Here is a 24483-nt window from a genome sequence, read left to right as displayed (position 1 = left end):
TAAGCAAAACCCGAACTGTAAATGCCATGCCATTTACATATCTTGACGTCATTAATGATTTTTTTCTTTGTCCTGTGAGACTTTAAATGAAATGGTAAAACAATACACACGCTTTGGCACCATATTTAGGCGCAATTCAAGAGTACCTCATTCTGAGATAATTTTATACAGAACATCTACTGCCTGGAAAAGCTTTTCCTGCCTCACTGCAGCGAGCTGCCTTGATGGCGCTACTGATAAAAATGAGAAAAACCTGCCTTCGGATCAAACAGTTCTTTGGGGGACAGGCTGTGCAGACCCTGGAGAGAGGGCGGCCTTAGGTCTTCAACGTTGTTTTTATGGGACTGTGCGGAGGGGCGCCGAAGAGGCTGGGGGCCCTTCTGCTCTGAGGCAGATGCCCAAACCGAGGCATCCTTGGGAATTCAGCGCCAAAGAACAGGGACCCCCTTCCCGCCTCCGCCCGCTGCTATTCCTCCCAGAACGTTGGGAAGAAGTTCGGAGCAGGAGCCCCATCGGCAGGATACGTTGAACAGACAGTACGGTGTGGTGGAGGGGCTGGTGAAATAGAGTTTGAGAACAGGCCAGATGCAGTGGGGGGAGAAAAAAAATTAGGAAAATTCCTCCCCCCCCCCCCGCGTCCCTAGGGGAGAGGGGCCTTGGCTCAGAATGCTGCTGACTGCTCCATTCCAAGTCCCCCTCCCTCCTGGTCACGTGACCCAGAGAGGAGCTACGCTCATCCCGCTATTCCCAGCATAAAGGGCAGATGCCACTTCAATGCCACTTCTTACGGGGTTGCAGAGAACAGAGGTGCCCTTCTGGCCACTGCAGGTAAAGAATTCCAGAAGCTCGGCTTTTTTCCTTTTCTTTTCTTTCTCAGTCGGGGAAATCTGCCCCTTCTGCTTCCCCTCTCCCTGCGCTCTCCAGACTTGGGAACCCCCCCCCCCAAAAAAACCACCTTTGCTTTTCCTTTTTAATAACAGGCACAGCCTGGTCTTCCAGCTTGAATGGAGAACCGGCCCAGCTCCTCTCAGGACGGCGCCGGGACTCGGGCTGCCTTGTAGACCGGCTGCCCTGCGTGCATGCTCAGGAAATCACCTTGGGGCAAGAAGCGTCCCGGTGCGTCGCAGCCACGGAAGAAGGGCAATGGCGGGGGCCGAAGCCACCGAACTGGCAAAGGGAGAGAGCGTGGGAAGCCCGTCGGCGCGCGTACCGCCGACGCACGCACTCTGTGCATGCTCAAAGGCGGGAGGCGCGGCGGCGAAAGCGGCGGCGGCCGCGGCGGCCCCGTCGGGAGCGCGCCCACGTGACGCCAGCGGGGCTCCCGGCCGAGCGCGTCTCTGGCGGAGGAGCCGCGCGGAAGCCGGAGGCGGCCCGCGGAGATGCAGTCCGGCGGCATGGCTGGCTGCGGGCTCTCGGAAGACGCCGCCACGTGTCAGGGCCCCTGCTGCTGCCCCTGGGAAGCCCCGTTCGCCCACCAGGTAACCCGCCGCCCGCGGGACGTCCCGGCGGGCGCTCGCGCTCGCGGCACGGGGTTTCCCGCGCCTTTAAAAGTGGCGGCTCGGGGCGGGGAGCAGCAGTCACCCCCGCTGCGCTGGGCGGGGCGGGGCGGCTGGGATCCCGCGGCTGAGGCAGGGTGCGGGCGGGCGCTGCGTCCCTGAGGGGGTTGCCCGTGCTCGGGGCTTGGGGGCGGCAAGGCTGAGGGAAGGAGCCCGCGCCTCAGCTGCCCAACTTGGGGGAAGAAGTCCGCGCTGGGTTCCTGGGGTGCCTCGGCTGAGGAAAGGCGCCAGCCCCGCAGTTCCTCAAGCGCCTGAGGGAAGGAGCCCGCGCCTCGGGGCTCGCTCGGTTGGGCAAAGGGGGGGGGGGGGAACCCGAGGCAAAGATCCGGCTTTGGGAAGGAGCCACTGTCCCCATCCCTAAAATAACTGCCTGAGAGGAAGAGGCAAATGCCTCAGGTCCCTGAGGAAGGGAGGGAAGGAACCAGTGCCTCGGGCTTGAGGTGACTAGGTCGAGAAAAGGGGAGGAAAGCGAGGAAGGGAGCCTCCAGTCTGACTTTGGGAAGGAGCCGCTGCCTTCATCCCTAAAATAACTGACTGAGGCCAATGAGAGGTCCCTGAGGGAGGGAAGAGCCCATCCCTCCATTCCTCAGGTAACTCAGTCCGGGGATGGAGAAGCACTTCCACAACCAGGGAGATGGAGGGGAAGCTTTGCTGCTTCTCTCTCCCTCAAGCCTTCTCTTTCTGAGGGAGGAAATCAGTTATTGGCTGCTATTGCTTTTTCGGTCCTGTCTCTTTCTTCAGAGACTGTGCCCCCAACCCCAAATTGCCCAACTTCCCTCATGATTTCACATCTAGGTAAATATTTGCAAAAGGCTCTGCCAGGCATCCCCCCTCCCTCCTTCCCAAATAATTGAAGATTTACTTTTATGTGGAAACAATGGGGAGGGGGTGCTGTCTGTTTTTCCTATCTTTAAGATTCATACTTAACTTTGATGATTGTGCAATGCAGCGCATGCATTCCAAGTGCCCCATCAAAACCTTGTCCTTTTCATTTTTCCAATTCTCTTTTTTTATTTCTTAAGGTATCTGAAAGAGCTTTATTAAACACAAGGGAGAGAAAGCGTAATAATACAGTCTCAGATATTTTTTTTGTTGTTAATGTTGGAGATGGTAAAGAGTGATTGTGTGAGCAACCCAAACGGATTTGGGATTGAATTGTGAATATAGTGGGCTTTTGCTGCCCCCACTGCTTGTTTGGTGAAACTCTACAGACAACCCGTTATTGAACAAACTGGTGAGATGTGCTTTGGAAGATTGTGGAGGCTTGTCTTCAGGAAAGAGAGAAGTTGATGGTGGAATATCAGTGTAATGAAGAAGGTGAGATGCTCCAGCAGGCAGGATCGGCAAAGCGACCTCCGAGGAGGAAAGTGCGTCAGGCAGGATCTCTCATTTCTTCTTCCTCGCTGCTCTCGACTGAGCGCAGAGCACTGCTGAGCTCATGGAAAAACATGCCTTCTGTAGCTCCTGTTTCCAGGAAACTAAGCTCCCCCAAACTAGCAGTTGCCAGTTTAAGGTTACACCTCACGGCGCAGGATCAAGATACCACACATCTCTTTCGCCTCCTCCCCACTCCTTCCCTCCCTCTATAGTTGTTTTTACAGCAGGAAGTCTCAGAGCTCATTGGATGTTAACAGCAAGAGAAAGGAAGGGGGGGAGAGAGAGAGTATCCAGAGAGCTTTGGGGCACAGAGCATTATTGATGATGCCTTCTAGAGCCTTGACAACTATGTTGGTTGCACCTTCAGCAGTAGCATAAGTATTGAACTCTTTAGTGTGTCTCTGGATAGGAGGAAATATTTATTAGCACCCGATGAGGAAGGTGCTGGGTGTCGGGTCAGTATGATGGATGACTTTGCAAATCCAGAGTGGGCAATGAGGAAGGGATTCTAGTTAAGAGATGGGGCTTGCTATTTCTGATACCAGTTAGGTATTTTATCTTCTCCTCCCTCTGACCCTAACATAAAAAAAAAAAATTCAATGTACATTAAAATCTAGGTGATTTTATAATATTAGCTTTAGGAAATATGGCAGCATTGTGAAAAAGGAGCAAGATGGTACACTCAGTGTGAAGATGGAAAAAGTCCTTCCGTGGCCAATAAAGAGAGGACAAGTCCTATTTTTTCATCCGTACAGCAACTCCTGTATTGTTTATGAACAGTCCTGTTAAGGAAATGATATAAGTTTAACAATATCAAGTTTAAATCAGATCCTTTAATTAAACCTTTTAATTAAAAATGGTTTCACTAGATAATTTTGTACTTTGATATTGATGCATATAAAATCTTACATTTTTACAAATCTTTTTTTATAGTAAAGAAATTACAATTTGTATTTTAATTGAGAAAAGTTGTGATAAATCTCACTTTATTGTCAACCTGTTTTATTTTTGTTGAGAGTCAGAAAGATAATGTAGGAGGGTGGTCTATTTTTAGTAGGCCTATAAACCTTTGAAATGTATTGTATAAACTTCATTTAAATATGTGCAGGAGGCTAATGGTAGGTAGAAAAAAAAAGATGTATTCTTAGCACAAGAAATGTGAGCTTATTGGCTTTCCTTTTCATAAACTATCCCAATTATCTTCTTCAGAAACAAGTTGTCATAGCAGCTCACAAAATCTAAAAATAGGCATTAAAATAATAATTTTTCTTAATTAGAGCACAATTACCCAAATGAAAAGCATTGTCAGAGAATAAAAGAACCAACCTAATTATCAAATTAAATCAAGTATATTCAAACAGTTGTCTACATAAAGTTGTTTTCATTTGCTGTGAAGGTTGGTTCTCACATGTTTAAAACAAGTTTGTAGATCAGGCCAGATGGAACTGTGTCTCCTTCCCAAAAGGGATTTGCTTTTACAGTTACGTAGAGTGGGAAGGGTACAAGCAATTTAACAGTGATTGTTATGGAGCTTTCATTTGATACACACCAATCACTGGAATTCTTTAGTAATGGTTTCTTAGTTTTTCTACAATATATTTATATATCAGACATTTGTGGATTCTTGTATTCCTGTTCATGCAGTCTTTTGGGAAGAAGCTTGGCATATTAGTTGATATAAATAAAGACAAGTTAACCACTTGGTACGATTTTTTTTTAAAAATCGCATGAATGGATCACCATGCCAGAGAATACATAGTTTTGCATTTAATGTGCTTCACACATTACTCAATAGTCAGCACGATTTAAGATGACACATTTCTTGTAAAGGTTTTGTGTTCCTTCTTACTTTTTGTTTTAGGCTTCCGGATATACGCATGTTGTTTTAGGTGATGCATATGTTTGTTCTTTCAATATCTTATATGTTGGTATCTTGCTTTTATTAATCTATTATTATGGAGAAAGCAATTTCACACAAAATGATCCGCCAAGTCTTTTGTATAGATCCAAGGAGCACATTATCTGGTCTTAAAGGTAAGCAGATTCACATGGGAGGAGATGATTCTTCAAGCAATTTTGTCCTAACCTGTTAGGTCTTCATAATAATCTGCTTTTTTAGTTGCACCTGTAGACCATACAGCCAATGCAGTGATACATGAAAAGGATAATACAATTCCCAAATTTTGCCCCAGTCAGAATTTTACTGGCAGCATTTTGGGCTACTTAATGCTATCAATGGTAGCCCCATTTAGAGCATGTTACAGATGGCTGAGGGGACGCGGTGGCTCAGTAGCTTAATGACGCTGAAAGTTGCTAGCCAGAAATGGTTGACGCTTAAGCGGTTCGAGCCCAGCTCCGCGCAGCAGAGTGAGCTCCTGCTTCCTCCCCAGCTCCTGTCAACCCAGCAGCTTGAAAACTTCTGTGAGTAGATAAATGGGGGCTCTCACCCCGGTGGGAGGAAAAATGCTGGTGGCACCTTGCAAAGGAGACGGGAGCAGTTGCCGGTAACGCGGAAGCCGCACACGCCCGAAAAAGGAAGGCGCGAAGCAACGGAAACCCCGCCTCCTGCGCTTGCCAGCTGGGCTCTGCTCTAGGAAGGAGGCACTGGCAAACCATTTCTGAAACACCTTGCCTTGAAAACTGCAGGGACTTGTCCAGGCAGTCGCCACAGAATCGGTAACGATTGAGTGCAGATAAAAAAAAACAAAACAGATGGCTGAAGATGGATGCAACAAATGTATACCTATGCTATATTTGTAAATGAAAGAACACATATACAATAGACATAACTTGACTGTTCCTATAATTGTTAGAAAATAGTTGAATGCTCATTACTTATTTGCAATTAGAAAGTAAAGAATTATTTTTAAGGTGATGGTTTAGTATAATAAGTTTGTGATAGGTTGCATTATTTTATTTTTGCTTGCTGCAATTCCAGAAACATCCAAATGATCTTATTTCTAAATATAGCAAAAAGCATTTGCTGTGAGTAGTAATGCAATTTGTTTTAAAGGAGGAAATCCTCACATTTCAATATATCACACAATGCCTTATAAAAGGGGTCCAGGAAAAAAGATTTCTGTTCTTAAATCAATATATGCACTCTGTGAACATCTAATACCATATAAAAGCAGCCTTTTTAAATATCAATAGAAGTTCAACTGCAGCTTGCTAAATATTTCCTGGCAGAGCAGGGAACACAATAAAATTGTACATAAACAAAACACTGCTTACATAATGTACTAAGACCTGCAAATTTGTTAGAAATATTTTTTTCTAAATTGAGCATTATACTACAGAATTTAACTTTTGAATCTCCGTGTACATAGGCATGAAATATCTCAACAGCAAAAACAGGACATGATTTGTTGGGACTTTGAAGGGAGTACTCTATAATGTGCACAAAACTCACTGAAGAGCTGTATCTAGGAAATTCCATTGAAGTAAAACTACGCTGACTTTTAATGCAGTAAGGCTTAGATCATTCTGAATAGCCTAGTTTTGAAATTACAGGTAGTCCTCATTTAACAATGGTAATTGGGACTGGGATTTCTGTCACTAAGTGATGTGGTTGTAAAGTGTGATGTGTGACGGCATCGCTTAGCGGCAGCAATCCTGGTACTTCCTGTTGCTGTCATTAAGTGAGGATTACAGGGAGAGCCAGTTTGGTCAAGCAGTTAGCCTAGAAAGCAGGAGACTGAGTTCTAGCCCCACCTTAGACATGAAAGCCGGCTGGGTGACTGGACCATTCGCGCGCTCTCAGCCCAACTCATCTCACAGGGTTGTGGGGAAAATAGGAAGAAGGAATATTAGATATGTTCACCGCCTTGAATTATTTATAAAAACAAGGGATAATTTTTTTAAAAAAAGTTCTAGGTGGTTTGCAAGCAGGCCAGCAGGCAAGTAAAGTGCAGTGCAAGGTGTGGCACAAGTGCGGCAGGGCTGGGGGTGGCTGCTGCCGGGTGGGAGAGGATGCGAGTGACTTGTGACCTTTCCTGCTGGCTCCCGCATTGACTTTTCTTGTGGTAAGCTGGCAGGGAAGGTCACAAATGGTATCACATGACTGCAGGACGCTGCAACTGTCGTAAGTGCAAGCTGGCTGCCAAGCGCTCAGATCGTGATCATGTGACTACAGGGGTGCTGGGATGGCTGGAACCTTGAGGACCAGTCATAAGTACCACTCATTCAGTGCTGTCGTAACTTGGAATGGTCACTGAAGGAGTGGTCATTACACGAGGACTACCTGTAGTGCTATTTTAGATGTGCTCAGTAAGGTTTTTCAGTCCTGACCTTTGTACAGAAAAATAACGGTGGAGTAGTAACTTAGAATACCTGAACACTTAGAATACATATTTGTAGTTTAGAAACGTGTAGCTCTATATGCAGATAATCCAAAATTTCTTACTGTCCCAAATAGTAATTTTTTCTCCTATGCTCAGAAAACTCACAGTCTTGGAAATTCTGAACAAACCCCATTTGGCTTATGGGGACTCAGGATCAAGTCTTTTTGTTAATGCCCCAACTCTGTAATTTTTTGTCTAGGCAGTCTGATTGGCTTTAGTCTTACTTTGTTTAGGGCAGAAAAAAATGTTTTTTCCATTTGGCTTTTAGTTTTCTTTTCTTTCTAAAGTGCTCAAAGGACAGTTCAATTCCTTTCATAATTTTTTTTAAAAAAATTAATATTAGTTTTGCTGTTCCAGTACTGTTTTTTGGGTGGCCTATAGGGTATAAAGGCAATTCCTATATACAGTGGTACCTCTAGTTACGAACTTAATCCGTTCCGTGACTCTGGTTGCAACTCGAGTTGGTCTCAAGTCGAGGTAAAGTTTCCCATAAGGTTCAATGTAAATCCAGTTAATCCGTTCCGCCCTCCAAATTTAGTCACACCACGAGGCAAATTTCCTCATAAGGTTCAATGTAAATACAGCTAAACACTTCTGAAACACATGCATTTTATTTTTAAACCTCAAAAACCTTCCAAACGCCACAAAAACCTTCCAAACACCACAAAACACACCACAAGCCTCACTGAACGTCTCCTTGCTACCGCGATCTCGCCCACAGGAAGCCGCAACCGTGTGGCAGCAGGGAAAATGGCTGCGGATCCGGTTCGTAGAGGCGAGTTCGTAAGTAGAGGTAAATTTTTGGGGCCAGAGCTGGTTGTATCTTGAAAAATTCGTAAGTAGGGGTGTTCATAAGTAGAGGTACCACTGTATTTCAATATATAGATTACAAAGGGAAATCATATATTTTTCTGTAGTGGCTGTATCTCATTCTTGGTATTTTATCTCTGACCAGGTAGAACAACAACAGCAACAACAAAAAAACCTGCTTATTTTCTAAAGGTAGGGCAGCTCTAAAAGTTAAGTTTTACTCAGATAAATGCTTCATTTAGGCTTTGAAACTGAGAGGATACAAACTTGCCTAGATAATAGAAAGCCTTTTTAAAATCCTGAGCCTCCATTAAAACTATTTTGCAATGTTACTGTTGTCAAAAATGTTGACATTTGCATTCTTGTTTTTTTGTATAACTTAATACATGCACCCATGTTCATAGACCTTTATTAGCCTGCATATCTATAGGTATCTGTTTTTCTTCCATAGCAGATCAATAACTGGGGAAGCTAAAAACAAAATGAGCTTTTCCAGTTTGCAAAAACTTCTGTGCTTAATTGCTCAGGCACATTTCTTATTTCCTCAGAAAAGTAGCTACAGTGGTACGTCGGGTCATGAACTTACCGTATTTTTCTGACAATAAGATGCCCTCATGTACAAGACGACCCCCACTTTTCCAACCCAAAATTAAGAAATCAATATTTTAAAGATAATGCAGAACACATTTTTATTTAGTAATTAGTTAACATTTACCTGATACACTCGGTGGGAGGAGGTCCAAACCGTCTCTCTGCAGCTCTATTTCCAGGCTCTTTTGCATAACTGATTACATTCAAGCACGAGTGAAACTGCCGATAGCTTGTTTCTGCAAACAGACTTCCTCTAATTGGTTTGTTCAGCATCAGCTGATGTCAGTTACATCAGGCTTGTGATTGGAGGAAGTCTGTTTGGGAGACAAGCTATTTCACTCGTGATTGGAGGCTAGCAGTAGGAGGAAGCCTCTCTGCAGAAACAAAGTATGGGCAGTTTTGCAACCGTGCGATTCTCGGCTGACTTCCTTGAATAAGACGCCCTTCAATTTTTAGGGTAAGGATTTTAGAAAAAAGTATCATCTTATATTTGGAAAAATACGGTAATTCGTTCCGCGACTCTGGTTGCGACCCGAATTGGTTGCGACCCGAATCAAATTTTCCCATAAGGTTCAATGTAAATACAGTTAATCCGTTCTGACCCCTATGAATTTGGTCTCCAACCGATTTTGGTCACGTCCCGAATCAAATTTTCCCATAAGGTTCAATGTAATTACGGTTAATCCATTCTGAACCATATGTATTTTTTTTTTTAAATCACAAAAATATGAAACAAAATACAGTACAGTGCAGTACGAAGAGAGAGAACACTAACCTTGCTCGAGGCGACTTCTGGCGTGGAGGACAGGAAGGTGGGTGGGGAGGCAGTTATTGCTTGGAGGGAGAGTACCCCTCCCTACAGGAAGCCACGACCACGTGTCATGGCAGGGAAAATGGCCGCGGATCTTGTTCGTCACCCAATGCAGAGTTCGCAGACGGAAGCAAAATTTTGCGAACGGTGCTGTTTGTGACCCGAATTGGTCGTGAACAGAAGCGTTCGTGACCTGAGGCACCACTGTATTTAACAAGCATGTTAAAGTTGCCGGCCAGAAATGGCTGACGCTTCGGCGGTTCGAGTCCAGCCTTCGCGTTAAACAGGGTGAGCTCCTGTTTCCTCCCCCCAGTTCCTGTCAACCCAACAGTTCGAAAACTTACGTGAGTAGATAAATGGGTACTCTCACTCCGGTGGGAGGAAAAATGCTGGCGGCGCCTTGCAAAAAAGAGTCGGGAGCAGTTGCCGGTAAGCGCGAAAAACCGCGTGCGCCCGAAAAGGGCGCTAAGCAACGGAAACCCCGCCTCCTGCGCTCGCCAGCTGGGCTCTGCCCTAGGAAGGAGGCTCTGGCAAACCACTTCCGAAAACAGTTGCCTTGAAAACTGCAAAGGACTTGTCCAAAAAGCAGTCACTGCAGGGTCAGCCATGACTGAGCGCAGACAAAAAAAAAAAAAAAAAAAACCCGCTATTTACCAGTAGATCTTAATGCAGAAAACATTTAAGCCCCAGAAGAAGCAAAGAAAAGGTGATACAACGCAAGACTATTTCTGTTCAAAATCGAAGCTTCAAGGAATTAATGTAAAAATAGCACCTGCTCACCATCCATATATGAATGTACCTTCTTTCAAGAATAACTTTTAAGCTACCATATGATGGTCCATAACGATACAAACCTATTTTCATTGTTTATGTGCTAGAAACTAGCCTTCAAAAGGAAAGAGAAAGACGCACATTTGGGTGCATGTTAGCAAGGAAGGAAATTAGAAGTTTCAGTTATGTGGGCAGAAGGCAGCGAATCCATGGCTGGGTCACCTGTTTAGGTAGATTAGCAGAAATGTAATAGTGCAGGGTGTGCAGTGCAATGAGAATGGGGTCATCCACCCTTTGTACTCATCACCAGTGTAGCAGAACCTTATTCTAGCATGACCATAGGAAATCAATGAATACACTTTGCTAGTGTAGAGATAAATGTGTACTGCTGAAAGGTATTAAATGCATAAGCACAGCACTAGAATGATTTAGTGATTCTGGTTGTGATTCTTATTGTGGCAAAAATAATGGGTTTTGATCATCTGAGAACAGATTTTTAATTTGAGGGCACTATGATACATACCTATCCATCCTTCTGTTCCCTTTCAGGATAAGCAGCATTATGCAAAATACAAAAAGGGGTAAGAAATAGCAAGCCAAGGAAATAAAACCTAAATCTAGTTCACACCCAAACCATTCATTATAACTCTCCGTATCTTTCTGTCCTTCTACACACTTCGCTTCATACATTGCCCTTTGTTCTTTAAACTTCCTACCTTGTTTTTTTTAAGGATCCAATCAACTCCACTGCACCTCTTTCAAGGTCTTCTCCTGCCTTTGGACCCATTCAGTTTTCCTTCATGTATTTGTTTTGTAATTAGATCCTCGTTCATTCTCTCTGTGTGACCAAACCACCTCAAAGTAATTCTTTCATGCTAGTAACTTGCTTTTGTATTGGTCCACATTCATTCAGCACCCATTCATTCTTGACTTTGTTTCTTATTTTACCCCACATGCTTTTAAATACAATGCATCCCTGCTACGTTCAGCGTACAGAGTACGCAGAAGCATGCTTTTACAGTATACACAAACATTTTTATTCTTTTGACAAACATTCCTTGCAAGAGACAATATACTAGGCATTGCCCTTCTACTAACATTTGCATGCCTTGAAATTTCTCCATTTTCCAGTATTTAATAAACTTTACAAGGGTGCACCCATTCATCGACTTGCTTTAGTTCTTTGACCTTTATGGATAACTTGCAATCATTGACTTAATTTTCCCTGTCAACACAACTACCTGGATCACTGATACATTAATTTAATATCCATAGTCCTTGTTGTATCACACAGTCTAACATTTGCTGCAAATCCTTTGTGTTCACAGCCAACATAGAATCATATGGTTGGGAGGGACCTTGAAGATCTTCTAGTCCAACCTCTGACCACCAGGACAGGAATCCTCAGACCCTCCCAGACAAATGGCTGTCCAACCTTTGTTTGAAAACCTCCAGTGATGGAGCATTCACAACTCTAGGAGGCAGGCTTGTTGCACTGCTTAGTAGCTCTCACGGTCAAGAAATTCCTTTTGATTTCAGGTTTGGATTCTCACTGTAAAGCCTCTACCTATTGGTTCTTGTCCTACCCTCGGGCACTATGGAAAATAAATCCACACCTTTTTCTCTGTGACAATCCTTCAGTTATTAGAAGACTGCTATTATGGCATCACCTGCAAAGAACAGTATGCAAACATTCATGTCCCCGAATAACACACACTTGATATCTCCACAATCATTCATTTTACATTTATCCACAAATATGTTGAACAACCAAAAGGACATCACGTATCCTTGTCTTACTCTCTGCTCAGAGTTAAGCCATTCACTAAGCATTATATTTATTCTCACAGAAGCTTTATTTCCATCATATGTTGGTTTTATCACATTCAGCAACCAACCTTCAGCTCTGTATCATGTAAATTTAAATCTATAAATGTATTGCCTTTATCATATACTTTCCCTAAATCAATCCAACATACAATAAGCTTCCTTTTATTCATGTATTTTTCAATGAATAAAGAATGCACAATGATTATACTCCAAATATATAAATGTTATATATATCCTATTTATGGGTGTTAATTTGTGGGGAATAGGGAATCATATTTTTGGTCCTCATAAAATGTATGCAAGGAGTAACCATTTCATTTAAACTAAACATTGAACTTAAGTACTATATTCATTTTTTTCTCCAAATTGTCCACTTTCGTTTGATGTAGGTTTGAAAGTTTTGGTATAGAATGGCTACGGATGAAAAGAAAATTATAGTTTTTGGTGCAATTTATAGGAAACAGACACCAGTTCTCTGAAATAGAAAGATATTATCCATGGTTTACAGGCAAAACTGAAGTATAGTGATCTATGATTCTGCTACTACATATAATGGGAAATTGTTATTGGTTTTCATTATTGCAGCTAGAGAGATGAAAGACAGCATTTCCAGAAACAGGCACTGTTTCATGGTTCTAAATTTATATTTGATGCTAAGGCACAGAGTACCCTAAGGGGAGAAAGGTGAGATATAAATCATAAATACTTAACTATAGTTAAAAGTTCAAGAATGAAAAGTAGGTTTGCAAATTGCAGGTTCCCTCTCTATGACAATGGAAGGATTCTTTGCTGTGCTGAAGGATGAATGGGATGCAGGAATTCAGGGAAAATCTGACACCAACCCAGACCCCTTCCTGGGATCTGCACCCCCTCACCCCTGTCTACCTGATTATTGCTGAAAGAAAGAGTTCCACAGGGTTGGCACACCTGTTCTTGAATGGGGCAAGAACCCGCTTCATCTGGCACTTGGATGAGGCAGGAGGAGCCATACAAATGGCTCCAATTTATCCTTTTTTCCAAGGTGACCTGGCCCAAGGAGTTTTGAAATCATGGCATTAGTACAAACCTAACGCTGGAAGAACACTTACTAAAGGGTTTTTATTTTAAGAAATGCAACAAGGAAAGTAGCCATATTTTAGGAGGCATAGTACTATATGTAAGAGCTAGCAATCGTTAATTACCAGCCAAACATGAAATAAGGGAAGAAGAAATGAGAACAAAACTGAGCAAAGGAGCAGTGAAAAAAAAGAGACAGATCTCTAATGTTTCTGCATTTATTTTCTCTGCCAACTTTACCCGACTGGTTCCAGTCTTCCTAAGGCTTATGGCAGAGGATGTGAGTCTCAGGGCCCAGTCAGAAAATCTGCACCTATGGTCTTTGTTACTGTTGGGACCTTCCACTGTTTAGACTGGAGGGTTGGGGGGAAGAAAGTTGTAGCTTCTGTCCAGCCAGAATCATACCCACCTGCCTCTCATAGAAAGAAGACAGTACAAAGATACAGAATACTTCAGAGTCACCAACTAGCTAGCTTAATTCTCTGTATCAGGGTTTCTCAACCTCAGTAACTTTCAGATGGGTGGACTTCAACTCCCACAATTCCCCAGCCAGCATGCTTTAAGACAGGTGGACCGGCTGGCTGGGGAATTCTGGGAGTTGAAGTCCACCCATCTGAAAGTTACCAAGGTTGAGAAACCCTGCTTCTATATGCTTGTGCAAGACAGCTGTATACCATTATCATTTTTTGGGTTGTATGAAACCAAGATCTTTCATACAGATACTTTCTATCACAAGCTAAAATAAACCAAAACCTTGCACACTCCTGTAAAAAAAGGATATAATTAAATACCACAGACAGCTTAGATTATGTTGACAAGTTTTCATCAAGCAAAACTTAAGAAAAACAGAAAAGCTGGAACCTGAGAAACCCAGCAACCACCAACCCACCTTATGAGGAGACTTCCCTGAACTTTCTCCAGAAACATCCTGTCTCTCCTCTTCAACCATATACATCTTTTGTATCATGTGTGATGTTGTATAAGTGTTAGATTGTGATTGACTCTATAGGTCTTTACTTTTCTACTTCCTGCCATTCACACATCTTTACATATGAACTGGGTAATATTTATTGTTACCTACTTTTGCATAGGAGCTAACCACCAGATTTCTAGTAAGACATTACTAGATTCTATTTCTGCTTTGGATGTATCTTGCTATGACCTTGATCTTTGTATAGTCTCTCAGCAAGTGGATAAGATAGGTTAGAAATAAAATCTGCTTTGAACTCCAGTGACTAGGCACCTTTTGTTTTTTATAGCCCCTATAAAAGTAGCTGGTTAACTTGTTTGTACAGACAGTTAAGGCTCATTATAATCTTATATATAGATGCATTAGATGCAATTAGTTATATGTGTTATAATACGTGGGAATGCTTGTGTATACACACATATTAAATCTCCTGCAGGAAGAAATGGGATGGCTTCATTTCAAATTCAGCCAGACTCAATTATCCAGCCACAATTTATTCCAACAATCCTGAATTCACACTTCATAATAAATCACTTCTCAACCATTACCATGAAAATAATAGATACTATAAATGAAGTTGGAAAGTCTAGGATCTAATATCAGGCACAACAAACTTTCAGGCTGTTTTTCCAGATATCTATATTGCGTAGGAGTGGGTAGTTCCTCACTGCATGAAGTTAACATAATATGCTTTTATATATCAATAGTATAATACTTAGATGTCAGACTCAAATTTGGCTTTAATAATACTGAGTTTCTAATGAGAGATGCAATAAAATCACAGAATGCCTATTTACATTCTGCTGTTGATACAATCAACAAAGAAATATTTTTTGCCCAGGCCAGAACTATTCAGTCCAAGTCAGAGTTCCTGCTTTGTCTGGGACTTCTGTTGTTTAGGACCCTATCCCCACAAACAGATCAAAGGACTTTTCACAGTGAGATCTAAAAAGTGAAATTTAAATCCCTCCTTGAACATTGTGGATTTCTTTTTTGGAAGAAAAAGATTTTAGATTTTTGGAAGCACTGGTTACTTTACAAACTGAGGAATTAATTGCAAGTTCACACATATAGGTTCTTTTAAAAACATCATTGAAAACAGGGATAAAATTGGTTGCTCAATTATATTGTTTAATATTTAGGCTTGGAATCTAGTTTAATTGAATTGGGATGTGCTAGCTTTGGTTTTTCTCCATATTTAGTACATATCCATTCCATTTTAAACCTGTAGATTAAGGACTTCACTGTTGTGCTACCAACGTTATCATTAAAAAGAGATCTTGTTTTTGTTTTGCATAGAACCTATTTTTTTAAGCATGTTGCTATCCCCATTATAAACTCTTTTGTCTTTTGCTGAATCCAGACTGAATGATAATTATGCAAAAAGCAAGGTGCCTCTAACCCACCAGGATGCTTCCACTCCACTGACTGTTTTTCTGGACAGATGGCATAGCATAGTACAGTAAATCCAGGGAGGCAGTACACCAAGGAAGCCTTAGTAAGGAATGGAGGAAGAGACAAAGAATTGTGAGAGTGCTGTATCTAAAACTGCAATGTAATAAGATTTCTAAGTTACAGCTTACTCTGGAATCTTTCTTAAGACCCCTCGAACAAAAGAATTGGCAACGGAAATAGGGTACTGGAACATCACATAAGCATGGCTCACTCTGGTCTTTCTGTTCCTCTGCCTCTGAATATTAATTTAGATGACCTGCATACACAGTACAAGCTGTGGAGGGACACCTTTACATTCTATGCAATTGCTATCAAGCTGGACAAAGAAGAAGATGCTGTTTGAAGGATTATAGTGCTGCATTGCTCGAGGGCTCTGGTACAACAGATTTTAAAAAAAATATCAGGAGAGAAAGGCACTTTTTCACAAGCTAAAGCTGTTTTAGATAAATATTCCACTCCGTGCAGAAATGTTGTGATGTAACAGTTTAAACTTGTACATAGAATACAAGCACCCAATAAATCCGTAGATGTTTATGTTAATGCATTTGGGGAATGAGCTAAATCACGTGAGTGTGAAGGCTTAGAAGCAGATAGAATTTGAAATCAATCATATGCATTCACAAAACATTGGGTGATAAATATCTGCATCAGGAGGATCTGTCTACCGTTGGATAAAGCAGTTACCGTGGCCAGACTATATGAAAGTGCTTAAGAAGAAGGTTACTTAATGGCAGCAGTGAGTAGCCTTTCTGTAGACACTTCCATTAATTGGGTTCATCGGCAAAAGATGGTGAAAAGGCCAGCAAAATGCAGTCAAAAGGTGTTTGGGGACACCGTGTTCCAGGATTCGAGTCAATCTCAAACAGAAATTCCTTGTTATCACTTTGGCTTATTGCACCATCCCAAAGCACAAGGTAGTATACTGAATACCACCTCTTTATGTCATTAAAAAATGGATGTTTATCTCACGTTTGTTGCAGGAAAGCCAGGGATCCACTTCAAAGCAAGGACATAAAGCAACCACAAAGAAGGAATAACTTTGCAAGGATTGTTAGGACCACAGAAAGTGAAGTTGATAAGGAGGATGAGTTTATTTTGTGGATTCCAAAGAAAAAGGAATTATGAGTGTTAATGGGAAGCAAGTAGAGATGGTCGATTAATACCCGGAGAGCAAGGAACTTTATGTGCAACGAAGTTTAATATGTAGAATTTGCAAGCAAGGAGTTGGAGCTGTTGCCAATGTGATTTTTTTTTTTTTTTAATGGTCAGCTCCTTCCATTCATATGCTTCAGTTACTTCCTAAAGCAATTATTTGGAAAAAGTATGTAGTTGATGATTTTGTACAGCTTATCAAACCAACTACTTGGCCAAAATCTGCCTCTGCTGTCAGTATTTTTCAGAAAGGAGATTCTGTGAACATATGAAAGAGTTGCTTCTCGTTGTTAGAGACAATTAGATCTACTGGTAGAATGGTACAACTTCTTGTTCAAAGGACTTTTGTTTCTATTACACATCTCCTGAGGTATTCCAAACACTATGTTCCAGGATTCAAGTCAGTCACAAGCAGAAGTACTTTCTATCACTCTGGATTATGGCTATATACTGTATCTATGTACCATGATAGAATCTATAAATGTTGAATTAGACAAAAAGTTGGAGAATGGTATTATAGAAGAAGTACCTGAAGGTACACATCGGGTATCCAACATGTTGATTTTATCTAATAAAGATACTACAGGTAGTTCTCGTTTAACAAGCCTAATTGGGACCGGAATTTCTGTTGCTAAGTAATGCAATCATTAGGCGAAACATCACGTGACTGATTGCTTAGCAATGGCAGTTTTGGTAGTCCCTGTTGTGGTCGTTAGGCCAGGACCTCACTCTTCTCTTGCCCTTTTGGCCACCGCTGCCCTGCACTCTGCCTCCCCCCCCCCCCGTCCCCAGCAGGCCTTCCTTCTCTTCCTCGACTCTGCCTTGTCCTCCCCTCCGCTGGGGTCACCAACACCTCAAGCTCCACAGCACAGGGATTTTTCAGTGCTGTTGTAACTTTGAAATGTCACTGAATGAATGGACGTTAAGTAAGGACCATAGGTAATGAAATCTGTCTTTGTATTGATCAGAAAGTGCTAAACAAGGCTATAGTGTGGGAGCACCATTCTGTGCCAACAATAGATAAAATTTTGCATCCACAGATTTTTCCTAAATTGATTCCACTATTTTGGCAAGTAGAAAACTAGCACCAAAATCTCACCATTTAATAACCTTTATAATGCCCTGTAGTTGTTATAGGTTCTGTAAAGTTCTGTTTGGAGTCTCCAGTGCCACTGAGGCTTATCAAACCATGGTCTATCCCACATGGTCTTCCTGGTGTTGGTACATGGATATTGAAGAGACTGATGGCAATTTTGAGAGATTGTTATCTGAGGTCAGCTGAAAGAATTAAACCTCATCCAAAGAAGGTAGAAGCTATTGCGTAAGTCCCAATTCCTGAGAATCTGGATTTGCTGTGTCCTTTTCTGGTTACCTGTGCCTATCTTGTGAAATTTATTCCTACTTATGTGGTTATTTTGGAAATAGAAAAGGAACAATTTGGTGCTGATCTGCAGTAGCTAACTCTGCATTTCAGCAACTAAGTTTGCATGAACTGGGGGGGAAAAGAACCACTATTTGTGGTGACTGATCTCAGCATGGGAGACTAGGTGCTGCTTTGTATAGGCTCAGGAATATGGATCGAAGAAGTATGTTGCGTATGGCAGCTGCTGTATTCACTTTCTCCTCCAAAATGGAATTCTCACCGATTGAGTGTGAAACATTGGGATGTGTGTGAGCCATAGAATATTTTAATGTCTATTTGTGGGAATGTCTGTTTGTGCAGGTGATGGATCACAGGCTACTCATACATACGCTTCAACCATATAAAAGCACCTCCGATCCAGAATCTCAGTTCAAGTTTGCAACCTTATGGCTTTGTTATTCAACATGTTTCTGAAAAATAAACATAGCTGATGCCTTAATGTGTCCTCCATTACCTGATTTGCAATCAGACTAATTGGTAGAGGAGCATGTTCATCAGGCTGTTGATTAATGTATGCTTTTTGATTCTGAGGTATTTTCATTAAAATAACTCCTTGCTTTTCAGCAGGATGTTTGGTTTACACGACTTTGACATATTGTTCAACCAATAAATGGCACAACCAGTTCCTGATTTACACTGACAATCTAAGCACATTGCTGTCGAACCTTTTGTACCCAATGATCTCTTACTGTGGGATGAGCAAATGGTTATACCTCAAATCTAAAATTGAGGTAGGTTGTTAAAGTTTGCTCATGAGATGCACTATGGTGTATATCCAATTTGTATGGTAGGTTTGACTGGCCTAATAAAACACTTGATCAAGATCTACTAGTCTGCTTATCTGGAAACCCAGCCTTTACATGGTGATCAGCCACTATGCCTTCATCCACTGTCATCTGGTCTTTGGACCAAATAAATATTGATACTGTAGACCCATACACGGACATATATATTTACCAACCAAATTATTGGTTATTCTTGTTGCCACACATTTCAGCTGATATGTGACATTTTTGCTTGTTTTGGATGTCATTGTAATGTGGTGGCAGATGCTGGTGTAATTTGCTTCAACTTTTTTCCAATCTTGTGACATTCAATATATCTGTACTTCTTAATACCCCAAAAGTAACAGGAAGATATACTTTTTTCATTGCTATTTGGAAAAAAAAATCTCTGCAGCCTGCACATTGTGAAGGAAGAACTGGTAAAACGAATTACCTGAGATTTAAAAGGCATATCATTCTACTCTACGCTTGACTTCAAAGGAGCCATCTGCCCAGTTGCTTCTTTCTCGGGACATTTGTAGTAAGCTTCCTAGTCTCTGTTTTGAAGTGAAGGTGGATGGTCCATTTGTTAGAGACCATAATAAAGAAATAGAAGAACCAAATGAATCATTATTCTGATACCACACATACGGTGAAACAACTTAGTTTTAAAGCAGGAGGCTTAGTGTATGTTCCTAATAAACTGGCTGGTGATCATCTTCAGCCAACACATGAGAATGGTCGCTAAGCATTCCTTCTGAGTCTTCCAAAGATGGAAATCTTTTGACTAGAAATGTCAAGCATCTGGAAGAGTTTCCATCTCAACTAGAATGCAGAGATGTAATATTTGCTTCTACTTCTGATGTGGTGACTGCTGTTTCTCAGGTTGTTGGGGCCTGAGTGAGCAGCTCAGTGAAAACAGGAAATTCTGAAGTGAACTTTACCAAAGGAATGCTACTAGCGGTACAGCCTTTGGAAGACCCCCTACATTTTGTAATGTGTTTGTGCAGTTGTGGGTGGGGTTTTATGTATGGTTGTATATGTCTGTATTGTTTTTGGAATTGCAGTCTCCTCTAATGTTAGAAGAGTGGGTTTATCATTGTTTTTTTCTTTCTAACAAGGGAGGAATGTAGTCTACTGCTATGAGCACCAAGCCTTAGACCCTGTTGCTGCAGGAAGAAGAAGGAGCTAGGAGACAAATTATGAGAAAGTTGCCTCTGAAACTGTTAAGGAATTCTAACTTACAACTTGATCTGGAATCTTTCTTAAGAGTCCTCTAAGAACAAACACAATAGGCACTCTTCCTTTTATTTTTGAAGAATACTAGTACCTGTAGTGCTTTTGTGGGCCCCAGCAGCACTTTTTAAAAATTAGATAGTGTTAGACATTGCTTTACAGTACACCAGCTTCCCATTTAATTTGATCATGAAAAAAATAAGTCTGTTGGAGCAGGGAACAGTGTCTACATTGGTACTCCTAGCTACTTTATTACTTCTTCCTGCATTAGTTATCCCAGCACCCCGTACTTTTGCTTTGAAGTATATTTCAATCAGTCTAGCATTCATAAGAAGTAGTTTATCTCAGTGTTCATATTAGTACAGAAGTAAGGTAATAGAAATGGAGAAAAGGGAGAGAACTCCATAAGAAGGTTATGTGCAAAATACAGTTCATAATACATCATAGTGTCCAAAATGCCATCCGTTTGGTTTCTAAACATGCTAAGCAGCTTGACAAACCTGAATGCGTGCTTATTAATTCATCCAAAGACCTGCTTAGAACATCTGTAAAAGAAAAAAAATAGCTAAAAGCATGTGTACTTTAATCAGGAGAATTTCTTTCATTCCTATCTCAAAGGTAGGATTCTTGGCAAAAGCACTTCTGACATTATGTAAATTAATATTTTAAAAAAATTAATATTTACTTTTTTATATTGATCTTCTTCCTGTAGAAATGTAAAAGCAAATTTCAGTACAAATGATTATCAGCTGGCTCATAATTATAAACCCAAACTTTTCCTTTTGTAATTGCCTCTCAGTGTTCCCCCTTTTATTTATTCTGTTTTATGATTTATTTGCAAGAGCGGTTTTAGTTCCCAATGTTAACAATGAATGATTATGATTTTCTGCTTCCGTTTGCAGCATAAATTAGCATTTTTTTGTTTTCTATTACAGCTTTTCAGTGAGGAATTATAGTGTGTAATTTGCTCCAAATAGATGTTATGATCTTGCTGGATGAGAACAGGCCCATAAACTTGTACAAGTGATAAAAATGGAATCAATTACTTCTCAGATGGAAGCAGTTTACAACCTTCACATAGAAACATGCCATTGATAGCATTGTGACAAATAATTAAATTTCCTAAAAACAACATTTATTGAATTGTATTGATATTTTAAAAAATTGTTCATAAGAGTCTAGAATCCTCCCTTTATATGAAGAAACAGAACACTGAAGATCTCTGTGTTGTATTAAATAAGTAATTTTTGGGTGCATTATTGTATATTTATTTAAAAGACACTTTCAAAATAATGATGAATAGTCCAGGACTTAACAACAGTAACTGACAAAATGAACCATACTGAGATATTCGTTTAGAAAGACTCATGAGGAATGAGATATTAAAATATATGCGTTCTGGCAATCGTTCACATAACACAGCAACTTCTTATTGTTGCTTACTTGAGGTTGTTAATTAAAATTATATTCTGGTATGTATCAGGGCTGTGCAATGCTTTGGATTTGATCTCCAAAAACTGTTTCAGAGTGTGCAGGAGTGTGAGCGTAGCACCAGCCGAACACCTTAAAGGAACGGTGTCTTTTACTGCATGAGATTTTGGGCAAAGGCTCAAGTGCTTTAAGGGGGTGTGGGCAGATGCTATGTTTGGGTTTACTCATGGTTTGAAGGATGGAATCTGAATAGCTGCCCAGCCCTATTCTATCACATAGCCATTGACATAATAGATTTTTAAAATTTATATGCCGCCCACTTCAGTAGCTCTTTGCAATTTACAAAAATAGATACACAAGAGAGATCATATTTTTAAACCATTTAACCATTTTAAATATTTTATGTATTGTAAAAATTTATGCCTATTTATTTTAAAGATGTTTATCTTTGGTAGACAGTGCTTGCCCACCATATCTCTGTTTAATCCTTCTTGCATGCAGTGTTTCAGCAAATCATGTTCCAGATCTCAACTGACCTAGAGGAACTTTATGGGTTAAGTATGTGGTACAACCCAGATTTGCTAGACCACAAACCACCATCCCAAACTATTATACTAACATATTGGAGGTGTCAGGGAAAAAACCACGTTAAACACGGGAGGCAGACACACCATAAAACAAGTCACTTCAAAGTTCTAAAAGCTTTATTAAATGTTAGTTCAACAAGCATTTGACTTTTCCTGTCATTGCCCTACAGGTCACAAGAAGCTAACTTGGCTTTATTAAATGCAATCAAAACTAACATTAAAACATATAGAAGGCTACTAAAATTTTCCTCTCACAGAGGGCAGCAACTTAGGGAAGACCAATGCATGCTTTCCTATAATTAAATAATGTGCCAAAGATGGGAGAATCTAAAAGTGTAGTATAAAATAGGAAAATAATAGCTATTGTAATGATTTAGTGGATCTTAGCAGACGTAAGATCTCGAAAGATGTGAACCCTGAATTGCAACAGTTGGTTTTGCAATAACCATATCAACTATAATCTTTTCAAAATATCTTTATAAAGACTTGTGATGTTGGATTCGCAAACAGCTCCACATTAAGTATGGAGTTCTGGGTGGTTTCCATAGCTGAAAAGGCTGAAATTTAGCTTTTAAAACAACTTCAAGTTCAATTTTAGTGAATTATGGTTCATCCATTAAGCCCTAACTGAAATGCATGAATAATTCCTCTGTAAAACTTATGTTTTCCAAGTCATCCAAGAATTTGTTGGAATTTGGGATCTTCTCCATCTTGATTTAGTTAAAAGATTTCTTCTAGAGATTCTTTGCACTTTATATTTTCTTGAGCATATACATAAAAATATCTAATGAGAAGACAACTTACTTTTTCAATAGATGTGGCCAATTAATGCAGCCTCCAGGGCCCTAGTTGTCTGTTGCTGAAATTCAGCAGTTCATTAAAGTGCCATTAATGGGCACATCTAAGGGTCAAAATCACTGCATTTTCCTTGCCAAGAGAAATGGAAATGTAGCAGTCTGCTTGCCTTTCTTCTAAGTGAAAGAGATTGAAACAGTTGTAATTTTGCTACCGCTGGTAGTCGAAAAATAGCTATATATTTTCTCTCTATCGATGTACACACCGACGGGTAGATTTATTTTTGCAAGTTTGCTTCAGCATTTGAAACATCCATTTCCATAGCCTCGGATGTATCAAGTGTGTCTCCTTTCCTCCAAACAAAAGCCACACCCGGTGTGTTTTCTCTGTGGTGCAGAATGATATGCAAACAAGGTGATTGCATACCTTTGGGTAAGCAGAGGCATAACTCTGGCACTGGCCCTTGTCCCCTCTGACAGTGATGCATTTCCACTGATCAGTAAGCTGTGATTAGCTGTGGACCTCAGAGGCTTTATATTGGCAAAGCTGTACGTGTATCTGGTTGTTGTGTGAAGCAATGCTAGTACCTCCAGTGTTTGGGCAGGGAACATAATTTTATCCCTCTCTTGTACCTCCAGTCATTGTTATATTGATGTAGACCATTGCATCTTTTCCCGTTGGATGCTCTCTCGCATCCTTGGTTGCATTTCCCCATAATGGAGAGCTCCTAAGAATCCCTTACAAGCTATTCTTTGGCCTGGCAAAAAAGTTGTTCAGTGTTTCTTCCAATTTCTGCCGAGGCTGCACACCTCATCTCACAACTGCAGATGAAGAAAAAGGCATAAAAAGCCCTGCTTGAGAGTGCACAGTTAAAGTACTGTTGAGAATAGCGTACCTTGAGTTTTACAACTCTAGAAGTACAGTAGTGATCAAGTGTGGAGAAACTGTTGTGGGTTACATTGCTCACTTCACACAAATACTTTCTAGACGTCTTTCTGGGAAACTGCTAAAGCTGCTGAAAATCTATGCTTACCCCATTGTTCTGTTCCTCTGTCCTTAACTGAGGCAAACTTTACTAAATGGGTCTGTGTTTCATATTTCTGTAAAGTGATCCCTGATACAGCAGTTTTCTGCTTACTGCTTCAGAAGATTATGGAAACTTTTTCCTACGGCCGTGCAAAGCGTATGAAAAGGTGTTTTGTGTCCACGTTCATGCAAGCGAAGAGCTCTCTTTGAATTGTTGAAGCAACCACGCTTTTTTAACAACTTTTATGCTGCTGCTCTGAAAGGTCCCCCTGACTGTTTCTGCAGGCACAACCACTTCATTTTAATGCAGATAACTGAGATCTGCTTTTGAACCAGCCACTTGATCTTTGCAGAAGATGCAGCTGCTTTAATTATCCGAAAAGTGGTGCTTTTTCATGCTAATGTGAATTGCAAAGCCTTTGAAATGCTTTGCATAACTCCATTTTTAACAGGTTTGGGGTGGGGAAAATTACTGTATAAAAAGTGAGTAAGAAAACTT

The 24483-nt window shown here is 40.9% G+C and overlaps 1 protein-coding gene across 1 annotated transcript in view; it reads left to right on the top strand.

Annotated features, from left to right (window-relative positions):
• Positions 1-1321: 1321 nt before the first annotated feature.
• PPARGC1A (PPARG coactivator 1 alpha) overlaps positions 1322-24483 on the top strand; it is a 625128-nt gene continuing 601966 nt past the window's right edge. The window contains exon 1 of the mRNA XM_088131377.1: positions 1322-1478. Coding sequence (XP_087987503.1) covers positions 1380-1478 — 99 coding nt within the window. The 5' untranslated portion in view covers positions 1322-1379. The remainder of the gene's footprint in view (positions 1479-24483) is intronic.

The sequence above is a fragment of the Python bivittatus genome, unplaced genomic scaffold (genome assembly GCF_059951505.1).
Source record: "Python bivittatus isolate LINGU-HERP-01145 unplaced genomic scaffold, Pbiv_v1 ctg000960_np1212, whole genome shotgun sequence".
NCBI lineage: Eukaryota > Metazoa > Chordata > Lepidosauria > Squamata > Pythonidae > Python > Python bivittatus.
The sequence above is the reverse complement of the archived record's forward strand: the minus strand, read 5'-3'. Positions and strand labels throughout refer to the sequence as shown.